General features: G+C 41.1%; 1 protein-coding gene across 1 annotated transcript in view; it reads left to right on the forward strand.

The window, feature by feature from the left end:
- The window catches only part of CACNA1C (calcium voltage-gated channel subunit alpha1 C), a 427,407-nt gene that overhangs the window by 246,704 nt on the left and 166,791 nt on the right, over positions 1–13,912 (forward strand). The window contains exon 6 of the mRNA XM_088521659.1: positions 11,696–11,857. Within this exon, the coding sequence (XP_088377785.1) occupies positions 11,696–11,857 (162 nt within the window). The remainder of the gene's footprint in view (positions 1–11,695; positions 11,858–13,912) is intronic.

A 13,912-nucleotide genomic window follows, 5' to 3' on the forward strand; every position in this document is an offset into this window, starting at 1 on the left:
AAGTGTTATAGAAAGAAAAAAAGCCCACAAGGTACACATAGCTGAGAGGAGGCAAATTTGGGTAAATATATTTAAAGATTTAAATAGCTATGTAAATCTACTAGAGACCTTAATTAAATTAGTTTTGTCTGCTTGATATTACTGTGCTTGCTGAGAACACAGGCATATTGACTGGTATGAACAGCTAATAAACTTTTCTGTATTTAAAGTATTAATTGACAGAGCAAATGATTTGGTATTCTGATCATGGATTGTATTGACTAAAGGCAAATTTCAGCCCACCTGCCCAATCTTTTAATATTTTATCAAGGTTTTCATGCCTCTACCAGAATGGAAGGAGATCAGCTATCTTATTCTCCTCTTTTCCCAGAAGCAAATCCAGTCCCTGTTTAACACATGTACCAGTAACCCATCCCATATGTTTGTTACCCTTTGACATAACTATTTTGTCTGAGCTCTGTAGTTTTGCCTCGTATTTTTTCAGTTTCAAGTTATGTTCCTCTGGTTTGGCTTGCCACATCAATCACGATTCAGAAAACATCTGCTCGCCCTCTGCAAAGAATCGCTGTTTCTCAACTCGAGTAATACTAATGCTGCTCAATGTTTTTTTCATCGGAAGTATTTTTGACAGAAAATAGCTCATGGCATAAAAGAAATAGTTCATTATCAAAATTCTATTTTTGTCATTTTTTTTCATAGGGCAAATGGAATTTAGGAAGGCTCTAGAGTGGAAAAATCTATAAAAATTCAGACTATTCAAGATTGGGTTGCAAAACCTCCTCTCTAAATTTTTCTCAAGCTTCCCATCTTTTAATCAGATGCCATTCTTGCAGTGACTTTGCCTTTTTGAAGGCAGCAGGGCACACCTGAAATTAGAATTAGGACAAAGCGAGTGCTACATAGCATGCAATAATCATCTGTTGTTTTGCACTCTGTTATTGTTAACACATTAAGCTAGCAGCCTGGTTGAGATTTCTGTCTTCTTTTTCATTGGTCAATGGGCTTAGTGATTTTTATGCAATAACTGACTTCCTTTTCTTTAGCAGCATGCTGAGCAATCTTTGCACATTCCTGCATTTATACTTTTCTTACAGATTATTCTTGTACATTAGTCTTTTAATATATACTGGCAGTTACCAAAACAATAGAGCTCTGTTAAATCAAGTTAAAGCCTTGGTCCAAAGTCTAACCAATATGGCCATATGTCTATGCAGGCAATGGGGTGAGGATTTACAAAGGGCCAGGCTGAGCTGTAGTAGAAACAGTGCCTAATGACAGAATTTAGGGTTGAATCTCAACTCTTTTCTCCCAATATCTTTGAAAATTTAAGTTCAAGCTTTAGCCCCTGTCTTGCTTTTAACATTTCAGATCTTAATTGCACTTAAAAACTTCATTTAAAGGAAGCCAAATTCCACATAGATTTATATGTGTAGATGTCCATCAGCAACTGGAAGAATTTAACTTTTAACTATTCAGTTAAAAGTCATTCGGTGCAGAAAGAGAGCCCTATGATTTTCTCTTGAAAGCTCCATACATGGACAAGGTATTCAAAGTAAATAAAGAATTTGTACCAATGCATTCCACCAAAACATAAACAAAAACCTTGTGAATTTTGCAAATCGTGAAGAAATTTACAAATAAATAAAGTATCAATAAAGAACCGCTCTTTCTTATTACAAATACAACTTTGCAAGAACTGCAGCCATTAGTTTTTTTTTTTTTTGTCCAAACATACTGGAGTTACCTGGTGAGCTAAAAGAAGGCTTTTTTTTCCTCTCTGCAGGTGTTTTATTATCTGATGTCTTCAAACTTGAGTTTTATGAAGACTAATCAGATTTATAAAATTGAAAAGCATCAGTTTTACTACTGTGGAAAACAAAAAGCTGGAATTTTAGATATTCTGAAGATGGCCTAAATATATCTCAGAATGAATGAGTCCACAAATCCAAACTAGCTCTTAAAATTAAGAAGCAAAGTTGTTTACATGTGTCTGGCTATATACCTTCATGGATGTTAGCATTAGAGAATGCGTTTTCATTAGCAGTATTCTCAGCAGTTAAGAACACAAAAACAAATTCCACTTGTGCGTGAAGACAGTAATACAGCGGTGTGCACATGTCATGTGGTTGAATACCTTGATTCTCTCCATAACCTGCCAGGCATCTTTTTATTTTTAAGTTTCCCAAATACTCCTGAATACCCCGTATGCAGTACTGCTGAGAAGGTGATGCTGTGTCTGTCTAGACACTAGCCAACTATGCTCATTGGGCCCTTTCAAGCTGGTGTGAGTTTTCTTCTTCTGTGTTATATATCCTGTTTTTGATATATATAATGCTGCACTACTGTGTGGATAGCCCTTTAAAAAGTTTTAGGATTTAGCTAGTACACGTTTCCATTCACAGGAGATGAAAATTAGCATAGCTAATGATATGCCAATGATGATAGACTTGTAAAAGGGTACTTCTCAGAGAGCTTCAGAAGGATCAAATTCTGTCATCGATATATTTTTCTGCAAAAAAGATTTGGATTCATCTCTGGATACGCTTTTACATTAGCACCATCACTCTTAATCAGTAAGTTTTTATCTTACTAGTTTTTACCTTTTTTCAAATCTAATCACAAGTGATAAGTTAGGAGGAGTTTCAAGAGAAGGAGCTCAGCCAACTAAGATAATCTTTATTATTTAGAAAACTGAAGACATATTTAGTGATGAGCCCAAGGGACAACATCCTCCTTAGAAAACTATGACAATAAACAGGTAAAAATAACACTGTTCATGATTCTAAGATTTTGGCAAGTTTGGAATGGCATTTTTAACCTGACAGCCATTAGTTCTCCACTCAAATGTTAGTGTATTTATAATAACGTCAGGTTTTGAGTCCATTTCTTTTATTACACCACTTTAAACACAGTTGCAGGCATCCATAGTTTCATATTTCTTTCAGAGCTGTGTACAGACTGCATTTGGAGTTCTGAAAGCTCTTTCATCATCATCCTAGTTGAGATGGTTCTCAGCTCTTTTCTTTGTTTGTTTGTTTTCATGTTAACTTGAGCACTAGGCGCTACAGCTTCTCAAGAAATTCCTATGCAAGTTTTCTCGCTGAATCTCCTGGACCCAAATTTGCTCCTTTGCCTGATTCTGGAAGGCAATTTTATGACACAGCTTTGCTTGAGCAAGAAGAATTTAAATAAAATGGAAAAGATGGATCATTTCACTGAGAACTGGTGCAATCTCTGACCGACTGTCTTTGGTTTTGCATAGCTGTGCAGGGAGGAGGCCAAATAAAAGTTCTGCCTATTTGTGATCCTTCACAGTGATTAATTACAGAGAAATTACAGAGAAAACCTTCACAGTGAGCCCAAGCGTGGTCTTCTCAGAAAGGCTACGATCCTTCAGACAGCAGAAAATCAAGACTACTTCCCGCGCTTGCCTCCTGCACCCTTGGCACTGCTTTAGCTACAGAAATCCATGCGTGTGTGCAGGCGCATGTGCATGCGTGGGGAAGGAAGGGAAGAGCTTTCTGTCTTTTCCCTTTCATTCTTACTCCCTTGCTCCTAGAAGGTCATCTGAGTGAGACTCTGCCCGTTCATACTGTTGATTCAAGCAGTGTTAGGGTGTAGGCAAAGGATAGCCTTGTGTAAACCAGTGAAGGAGCAGCGTCAGGAAAGAGGTGAGAACTGATCCTTGTGTGTGTAGGTACTGCCAGGGCTCCTGTGTGCACTCCACCTTCCCTGTTATATAGCCCATCTTTAGGCATTCCTGCCTGAGAGTGAATTTCTGACCTTGTCTTTACCCCTCTCTCAAAATTAATTTAAATGTCTCATTTGTTTTCTTGATCAATCTAGTCTTTCTTTCGTGATGTCTAATTCTCATCATGCAGCTTGTTGCTGCTTTGCTTTTTGTTAATTCCATGTGAAGGACACTCTATCATGTTTTTACCTTGAAAGACTTTAGAAGATCCCCTGGACTGCATCCTCAAACTGAGGATCCAAACTGAGCTAGGATGAAATGCCTCAAATGGCTGATGAAAAAAAAAGAGATTAAAATTAAGTTAAAGTTGAGCTACCTAACTTGTGGGGACCAGAGAGATGAGCAGGCTCCTCTGACCAGCAAGCAACCTCAAAAGAAAGCAGACATGTTGTTCCTTTCAGAAAAAAAAAAAAAAAAAAAAGATGTAAAAACATGTTGAGCCCTTCCTATGTGTGGAAGTAGAGTTTTCTTCCCGGGGAGAGGCAAGGAGCCCAAAAGCTGGGGCTCTGTGGCCACCCCGCTGCGGGCCAGCTGTATGGTTTGGTTGCCCAAGTTAGGTCACTGACAAGCAGGGAACACTGAAGATGAATTCCTTCCCAGGAGAAAAAGAGCCAAAAGAAAGAGTGGGGTTTTGTAGTGGCTTTTGTTTTTGTTCTACTATTCCTTTCTCGCCTCAGAGGATGAGGCAAGGGCACTATTGCAAGACTTCACAAATATAAAACAATTATATTCACAAACTCTTGCCCATTTATGTGAACCTCCTTTTGTATGTGTGTGGATTTCGGTTTGCAAAGTCGATGAAAACACAGTTTGAACTGAGAAGAATGAGAATATTGGGAACAGATGCAAAAACTTTCTTTTTCTGTTCATCTAGGGCGTGATTTTGAATCGTGTGTTCGTTTAAATTGCATTATCTGCTCATTTCAAAAGTGTCGTTCCTAGCTTTCTTTGCTCTCAGGACAGTTTTCTATCGGGGGCCCTGCCCCTGCCTTTCTGTTCCAATACCTTCTCTGTTATACCTTTTATTCATGAAATAGAAATTGTATCAGCAGCCCCAGGAGCTATCCACTATCACCACAGAATATGCTTTGTCCAGCAATCTGTTACTAATATTTTCAGACTCTGACAACCCAGTAAAGGACAGACCCCCTGAATTGTTACTGTGCAGCTATCCTTAACTGAACTGTGCCATCTAAGTTCCCTTTGGAGTTCCCTTGAGGGAAGCCTTCAAAATTATCTCTCAAAACCCATTTCAGATGTTCTCGTCTTGGGTATCTTACTATGACTGTGGGTGCTTTTGTGATAAAGTGTCTGTCATTTTGAAGTCTTTATTTAAAATTGGGATAAGACCTTTCATATTAATGAATATCTGGGGTTTTCCAGTTTTTGTAGAGTGTCCCTGTTTATTAAGTGATAAACATTCACTTTGAGGAATATTACTAATTACATAGCTTGTGCTCTATAGATGGAGATTGTGTCATGTCACTCTCTTTGTACAGCATCAGAAACACCTGCGCTTTCTGAGCAGGCTTAGCTTATGGCTGGGGATGGTGCATAAGCTCCGAAGTGATCTGACTCAGGTTCTGTGCTGAGTCACAGTTCCTGCCCTGCTTCTCCTTGCTTGCAGAAAGTAGTAGTTTTCTTCTGAGCAATATTAGAAGAAAAATAACACAGAAAAATAAAGCAGGACCTCCTGCACCCTTGGCACTGTTTAAGCTACAGAAATCTGTGTGTGTGTGCACGCTATGTGTTCATGGGGAAAGCAGGGGGGAGTCGAGTCCTCTCTTTTCCCTTTTATTCTCACTCCCTTGCTCCTAGAAGGTCATCTGTGTGAGACTCTGCATGTTCATACTTCTGATCCAAGCAGTGTTATGGTGTAGGCAAAAGATAGCCTTGCACAAGCTAATCAAGGTGGAGAATCAGGAAATACTTTCTCTGAAGATCTAGGCTACTGATATAATTAGAAGAAGAAATCAAGTTAACCAAGTTTGGTCCAAAATTAAAGGCAAGCGAAATTGCAAGAGAAAACTGTGCTTGGAAAGCTCCAAGTGTAGGCAGCGAGTTTTTCTTTTTTTCTTCCTTTTTTTTTTTCTTTTTTTTCCTGGGACCAGCCTACCATTATATTCCTTGGATATGTTCCACACAACAACAATGCCAAGTGCATTTTAGCAGCTGGGTCCGGTGTGCCTTTTTTTTTTTTTTTTTTTTTTTGTGACATCTTGCTGAGCATTGGTCTAAATCCAAAAAGGCTTGTAAGTACACAATGTAGTATGTAGGTAATCCCATTGCTTTAGGTGTAGACACTTATATGCTTGCAGATGAGCATGTTCCTCATTAACTGGATGGACTGAGGAGGCACCAGCCAGCCCTTCGCATGTTTGAACATTATCCTGAGAGAAAAGTACAGCACCAAACCGTGGCTCTAAAACACCTGCAACATCCCCCAAACAGGGGATTTCCCACAGCTTTGGGAAAGAAATATGTTGCATCGCTGGAGGCTCTCCTTCCCTCTTTGCATCCCTCATGGTCTCCAGTGGTGCTCTAAACCACCAGGTTGACACTGTCCTGCAGCGATGGTAGGAGAGGGCTTGACCCGGCGTAAAAAGGAGCGTCGTTTCCATGTAATAAATATTTAAAATGTTTTATCAGGGTAAATAAATGCTAAAATCTTATGAGTCCAGGGAATGGCATTAACATGTTTTGCTTACTGAAACATTTATGGAGTCAATGTCAGCTAACAGAATGCAACCAAGAGTTTTTTCCAAAGGTAAACTGGAGTGCTTTTAAAATAAATGCTAAGAGCTGTTTAAGATCTTCAATTATTAACAGAAGAAAAAAAAAACAATCTGGAAAACTGCAAACAGTCCCTTTTGTGGCACTTTTTCTAACCGCTGTGCAGCTATCTCTTTTGTCCAACCCTCAGTGAGCTCCTCAGGCAGAGGCTCTGCCTTCCCAGACGTCTGGAGAGTATCTAGCACATGGAAAGAGCTTCTACAAATGAATAAATGCATTCAGAATGCCAAATATTTGAAAAACATTTCCTCCTATATTTACCTGCCATGACGTAGATTGAGGGCTCAGTGTTTCTCTTCGTTCATGGTTAGTCAGTGATGGCATTGCTTGCTTGCCTCTATAAAGCAGTGTGAAAACCCAGCTCTCAGCCCTGCTGTGGGGAGGTGGTCATTGGCATCATCTGCTTGAAATCCAGAGGCCAGCTTTTGACCTCAGGTCAGGTCAAAAAGCCAGTATAATTACAATTATAGCTGCATGGCTCATTGCTAGAAGTGCAGTCCTGTGTCTCTACAAGTAAGAAAATCCTGACGATGTGTGGTGGTGTATTACAGCATGCAACAGGCAAGTGGTAGGAGGGACTGCATTACCCAGTGTGAGAAGAACCCATGTTTAGTAATATGTTCATGTGGAGAGGCTATGTTCAGAGGCTGGGAGCATGTGTGAGCTGAAACACAGAAGTAGTTTCTTTGTAAATTCAACACCTTTCTTTCCTCTGTATAGCAGAAGAGCATGTAAAAGTATGTAGAAGTTCTCACGACTGGCTGGAAAAGGTTTTCTGTTTGCCTGTAAGGGGATGATTCACCTTGACTCACCCTGAGCAGAAATGCATCTGATCAGCTGTGAGAACTGCTGCTCGGTTCAAACACCAGTCTGCATTTTTCAGATTTCAAAACATGGTTTGGGAGTGTTTTGAAGCATATGTTGAGGGGAGTGTAAAGAGGATGGGGCCAGACTATTTTCTGTAGTGCCCAGCAATGTGCCAAGAGGCAATGGGCACAAGCTGAAAGACAGGCAGTTCTGTTGTTATGCTTAACCAGCCTGCCAGCCTCCTGTGATGGGTGAATGAGGGGAGAGCTGTGGATGTTGTCTAGCTGGACTTCAGCAAGGTTTTCAGCACTGTCTCAATAACATCCTCGTGGGAAAGCTCAGGAAGTGTGGGCTGGATGAATGACCAGTTAGGTGCATTGAGAACTGGCTGAATGGCAGAGCCCAGAGTTGTGATCAGGGGCACAGAGTGTGGTTGAAGACCTGTAGCTAGTGGTGCCTCCCAGAGGTCAATATTGGGTCCAGTCTTGTTCAGGATTTCTGTCAATGACCTGTAGGAAGGGGCAGAGTGCCCCCTCAGCAAGTTTGTTGATGATACAAACCTGTACCTAGGGAGGAATAACCCCATGTACCAGTCCACGGCGGGGCTTGACCTACTGGAAAACAGCTTGACAGAGAAGGACCCAGGGGGCTGGGTGGACAAGATAACCATAAGCCTGCCATGTGACCCTGTGGCTGTGAAGGCCAAGGCTGTCCTGGGTTGATTTAAGAAGACTGTTGCCAGTAGGTCACAGAAGGAGATCCCCCGCCTCTACTCAGCCCTGGTGTAGCCACATCTGGAGTGCTGTGTCCTGTTCTGGGCTCCCCAGTATAAAGGGACATGAAGGTACTGGAGAGACTCCAGTTTAGGGCCATTAAGTTGATGAAGGGACTGGAGCATCTCTCCTATGAAGAAAGGAGAAGAGTGAGAGGGAGTCTCGTCAATGTATACAAATAGGTGAAGGGAGGATGTCAAGAAGATAGGACCAGACTCTATTCAGTGGTGCTCAGCATCAGGATGAGAGGCAACAGGCACAAGCTGCAACACAGAAAATTCCATCTGAATATGAGGAAAAACTTCTTGACTGTGAAGGTGACAGAGCACTGGCACAGGTTGCCCAGAGAGGCTGCAGCATCTCCTTCTCTGGAGATATTCAAAACCTGCCTGGACATGATCCTGTGCAATGTGCTCTACATGGCCCTGCTTGAGCAGGGATGGGGGTTGGACTAGATGATCTGAGAAATCCCTTCCAATCTCAGCCTTCCTGTGATTCTGTGGTAATTCCTAAAAAGAAAGTGCCTCTGCTTGCTCTGCCTGTTTGTGACGCTTCTTGTTCCTTTCATCCTTCTTCATCTGCTCTCTCCATTTAACACGGTAGACTTTTATGATTGTCTAGGTCTGGTTCCTCATTCCTTTCCCTGAAACAGTTGTTGATATTGCAAATGGCAGCTTGAATTGAGAAAAATAAGGTAACTTACTCGCAGCAGCTGTACTGCAGCAATAAACTTGACAGCAATACCAGGAGCATGGTGATGTGCATATATATCCCTTGCTGCTCTAAAAGTAGCATCTTCTACTTTTAGAAGAGCTTTTCTAAAGTGGCTGCATAGCTGGTGGTTTTATACTTGCAGAAAATCTCTAAATAATTTAATGGTAATGTATATACTGCTTGTTAATTAGCAAAATCATCTGGATTTGAAAACAGACTGCCCTAGTAAGGTGCTGCAGAGCACACACATCAGTTCATGATAACATTATTCAATAGCTCTTCCCTTCAAAGTTGGTTTATTATCCTCAAGAAGCTTTTCTCCAATTACCCTGACTGAAGCACCTGTAAATCTCTTCCTGATGGTGCATGTTCCCCCTGGCTCTCTAAACACCGTGCCCTCTCGTCTTTATGGTGCGAGCCTTTGATTTTACAAGCACTGCTTCGTAACACAAGCAGTATTGGTTTGTGTTGATATTGTTTCCTCTGGACATAGGCACTACGCTACAGCACTTCAGTGCTGTAGTAGATAATGAACCCGGTTTTGAAATGAGAGCGCTTTTTGTTCATCGTTGTCCTCACCTGTCCTCACTACCCTCTCAAATCCCTGGGTAAATCCTTTGATGAAAGTTAAATCAATTAATAATGATAATGAAGGGTAAGTAATGCAAGACCTGGTCTTAGAACTCTAGATCTTGCTGTCTTGGCTATAGTTAGGATTAATGAAGCTCCTAATATCACTAAAAACAGAGACTTTCTTTTGCTCCTGTGTAAATGCATTTGCAGCTACAAATATTTGCAGTTGCAATGTTTCAGTCTCTTCAGGTTCATTGACATCTGTACCTTTAACCTTTTAAAAATGTTTTACATTGTTTTGGAAAAGCTGTGACATTATTTTTATTTTCTGGGGAACTTCACATTCTCTTCTGTTGTATATGAATGGAGTTATGTTGGTGTGGAATACTCTTTCTCTATATATTTAGAATCAGTAGATAATGAGGTGAGCAGGTAGGAAGAATGGGGGAAAATGTTGGCTGCCCCATGTGATCTCATCAACAGTTTCTTCATCTGTGAGATTACCTCTCCAAAGTACGTGCCTGGAGTAACTGAGCTAACATCCCACTCTTGTAAACGATATTTTTTTATTCTGTCAGTGTTGTACTCCATTTAAGGAACACTTTACTAAAGCCAGAATGTTTCATGCTGAGTATTTCCCTCCTTGAATGGCAGTATAGGACATTAACAGACAGCTGAATCGATTGCAGACACCTGGAAAAAAAATGACTCTGACTAAAGAGATGCTAGTAACCAACTTGGGATTACTAGCAGACAGTGAATGATCTTATTGACCTGGCCGCTAATGCCACCTCTGATGGTTTCTGCTGCATGGCGCCGTGGCTGGTAAGCAAATGCGAAATCTCAGCCTTTAGTTGTCTGTTGACAAGTGAATTGTCTACAAGTAAAAGTGCTTGTCAAGAAACGTGTCATTCTTATTAGAAAGAATTTAAATTTGTAAAAAAAAGGGGGGGGGAGGCAATAAAAAGGAAAATGTAAGATCTTAGATGATAGGTTTTAAAAGTTAATCATTATCACAAATTCTTGGCAGACATTGGCAAATGTCTGTGTAACAGACATTTACAACGTATGAATCACATTTTTCAAAAATCACAGCTAATATCAACTTCTCTGAGGAGATGACAGCATTTGTAGGAGACATTAATGGCTTCTGACTCTCAGGCATTGCAAAATGATGAGCTTGTAATTGTTCTGATCTGGCTATTCGTATAGAGTCCTAAAGGTCTCTCAATACATCCAGTATTAATAACATGACAGTGACAGCACTCACCGTCACTGCTACCTGCAATAATAACTTTAAGAACTTCATAAATGCAAGGCTTTTGAAACTGGCTCTGTTATTCTGATTTTACAAGGGAGGAGAAGGAGACACCGAGGGGCCTGTGAATCTGCAGATTGTGTCAGATGCATCTGAGGGTGCAGCTGCTCATCACTTTGGCAAGTGATGCTACAAGTCACTGCCAGCGCCATTCTGGAAATGTGTGGCTGGCTCAGGAGTAAGAATTACACTAGTCTCATCCTGTAACAACTGTGTAGTAACATTTTGTTCATGCTCCTTGCTGGAGACTTGGACAAGATCTGTTACAGAGTCATCCCTAAATCTTGGTGCAAAAACAGCACTGCTGGTTCTAACTCTCCTTCTGCTTGGACTAAAGTAAGATGAGATGGATCTAAAGTTCAGAGAGATCCCAAGAAGGCCAGAAGCTCCCAGTCAGAAGGAGCTTGGTGGTCCTTCTCTTTGAGACTGATCTGATGTATGGGAGGGCCCAGAATCTAAACAGGGTCAAAGCTTCAGTTTGCCATCCCTCCGCACACTTTGTGGTATTTATTCTTATATAAATACTTATCCCTGGTATTTATTCTCTTGCATGTCTCACTATGCTTCTTGTCCGGATTCAATTCTGGTTGTATTTTGCTTTTTCTATGCATTAGCTCATCTGAATATTACCTGGGGATCGCCTTAGGTCTGGTTTTCAAGAACAGGCAAGATAGCTAATGTGTTCCTTCCCCACAGTGGTGGCATTTCAATGACAGGTCAGATAATACTTGTTTTATTTTAGCCCGGGGTTCAAGCTGCAGTGTTAAATTGTGAAACACTGGGAATCTTTTGGAGGGAAGGTCCTCCCTAAATTTAATCTTTACATCATTAAGATAATGGTTTCTGGTGGTGATGGGGAAGTAAGTTTGAAATGATATATTATTGTGCAATTTATAGTCTCCCGCAGGTGCTTCCTCTGAATTTTGTTCCCTCACTGGTAAGTGCTTCCTTCTTCTCTCTCTGCAGGTCTCCAGGTGGTTTTAAATTCAATTATCAAGGCCATGGTCCCCTTGTTGCATATTGCCCTGCTGGTGCTGTTTGTCATCATTATCTATGCCATCATTGGACTGGAGTTATTCATGGGGAAGATGCATAAGACCTGCTACCATGTACAAGGGGGATTAATAGGTAAGAGACATGATCTATGATATGGAGCCCATTTCCTGGGTTTTCTGTCTTTTATGTAAAGATCTTTGCCAGTGCAAAGTATCAGGTGCTCCTGCTCTGGCAGGGGAATTTTTACACAGCCATATGACAGTCTGTGAGTGCTAGTGCAAATAAGAACACCGAGTGTGAAGCAGACGTGTTAGGATCCTGAGGTGCTGGGAGCAGCAGCAATTCAGTGCTGCTGATCTACCTGCTGCATTGAAACAAAAACTCCAGGGTGAATGTAAACATCCTTTTGCACTTTCATTTTAAGGCCAGCTCCTTCACTGAGCTCTGTTTACTGGTTAAATACTTGGTTCGGTTTTGTTAATCTCATTTCTTCTGCAAGACTTTGTCCCTCTGAGTGAAAGGACAACCATCTGAAGAGGTTTCCATGCAGTGGGCATGTGAGCAGAAGCTGTGTTGGCACTGGGCAGAAGCTGCGTTGTTTGGAGAGTGCGTGGTCACCTAGTCATGCTCAGGTGTGGTTAGCCATGCTCAGGTGTGGTTAGCCATGTGCTGCACAAGCAACAGCAGGTACAGGAGACAAACCAAAGACAACTGAAGCCACCTGAGGCTAGATTTTAGAGAAGTTGCCAAGCAGCAAGTTCATAGGTGCCTTCAGACCAAGAGCATAGGCGGAAAGAGGTGATAAATGATGATTTTCTGAGGGAAGCTTTCCCCATATAATGAAGCATTTGTACCGGCTGCAGAAATGGGTGGCCTTTGCTCCCTCCTGTGTGTGTGTTTGGGCATTCAGGAGAGTGGTAGTTCCTCTCTTCTGCCCCTTGGATTTGAACCAGCTTTGATGTAGAGAGGCTACCTCAAGAGCAAGAGTTTAGTTTTCTGTTCTTAGGCACTTCAGGTGCTGAACTCTAAAGGCTACAGGCAAAACTGTCACTTTTTTTTTGTAGACTTTTTGTGGTTCTTTCACACTAAAAGCCAAGCTGAGCTTTTTATCGAATCTCCCAGAGGCTCGAGCAACACTAAAGTAGTGATGATTTCACCACTAGCAGACCAAGCTGGAAATGAGCTGGCATTGTGGAATTTAATGACTCTAATATTTTATTATTAGTCCCATTCCTAAGTATATCTTCTTTTTAAATCTGTATGAGAGTAAAGGAATATCTAATTGAGGACCAGTACCCTTTTTGTTTTCAATCACAGGCTATGACTGTGGTTAGAGAAGTGCAGCTAATGACAAAGTAAGGATATGTTCATGGGAAGAATTGCATCAAATCCATCAGGAAAGAACTTTTGAATAACCTCTTCAATTGTATTTTTGGTCTTGCATATTACTATCTGCTCTTTATTATTTGATTTACCCAATTTGAGCAGCAGTGATACCCTCTGTGCTTGTGGGTGCCAGTAACTAGGACCCAGTTCTGCTCATAACCAAGAAAACAGCATTTGGGGGGAAGTTATTTCAGAAGTCCTTTGTTTTCTGCAGTTATAATGTTTGCAAATATCATTTTCTGGAGGTGGTGCTAGGGCCGTAATGACTCCTCAGTTGTTTTCACATCATTGAAGTATATATATTTTCCTCTGTGCTGTTATTATTACACAATTATTACACACTTATTACACAATTACTACACATTACAGCATCTAATTCTAATATTACTATTTCTGGCATGGTGTAAATTTGATCAGAATACTGCATCTGTTATAAATGTATCACAAGGCTCTTATTAAAAACACTCCCACTGGGGAATGTTATGTGCTTATAAAAATGCTTTATGTAGCATTTTTCACATACCAAAGTATTTAAGCAGGTTTGCTGTGTGGATTCCCGGACCTCTGGAAACACCTGTACGGAGTAAAGGGTGGATAATCAAGCATTAAAGTCTTACAGAGCTCCTGAGTACCACATGACTGCTAATAAAATGCCACACAGCTTCTACCAGCGAGCAGAGCTCCAGAGGCTCTGCTGCAGTTGAGCAGTAGCCCAGCATCGTATCATCCTATCTCCAGAGCACCTAAGCCCATCAACTGCAGGGGCTCCGCTTCCTACAGCAGCAGATCCTACAATACTGC

Source organism: Tinamus guttatus, unplaced genomic scaffold (genome assembly GCF_059628265.1).
Source record: "Tinamus guttatus ecotype Peru unplaced genomic scaffold, ASM5962826v1 Tinamus_guttatus_pri_ptg000125l, whole genome shotgun sequence".
Classification (NCBI taxonomy): domain Eukaryota; kingdom Metazoa; phylum Chordata; class Aves; order Tinamiformes; family Tinamidae; genus Tinamus; species Tinamus guttatus.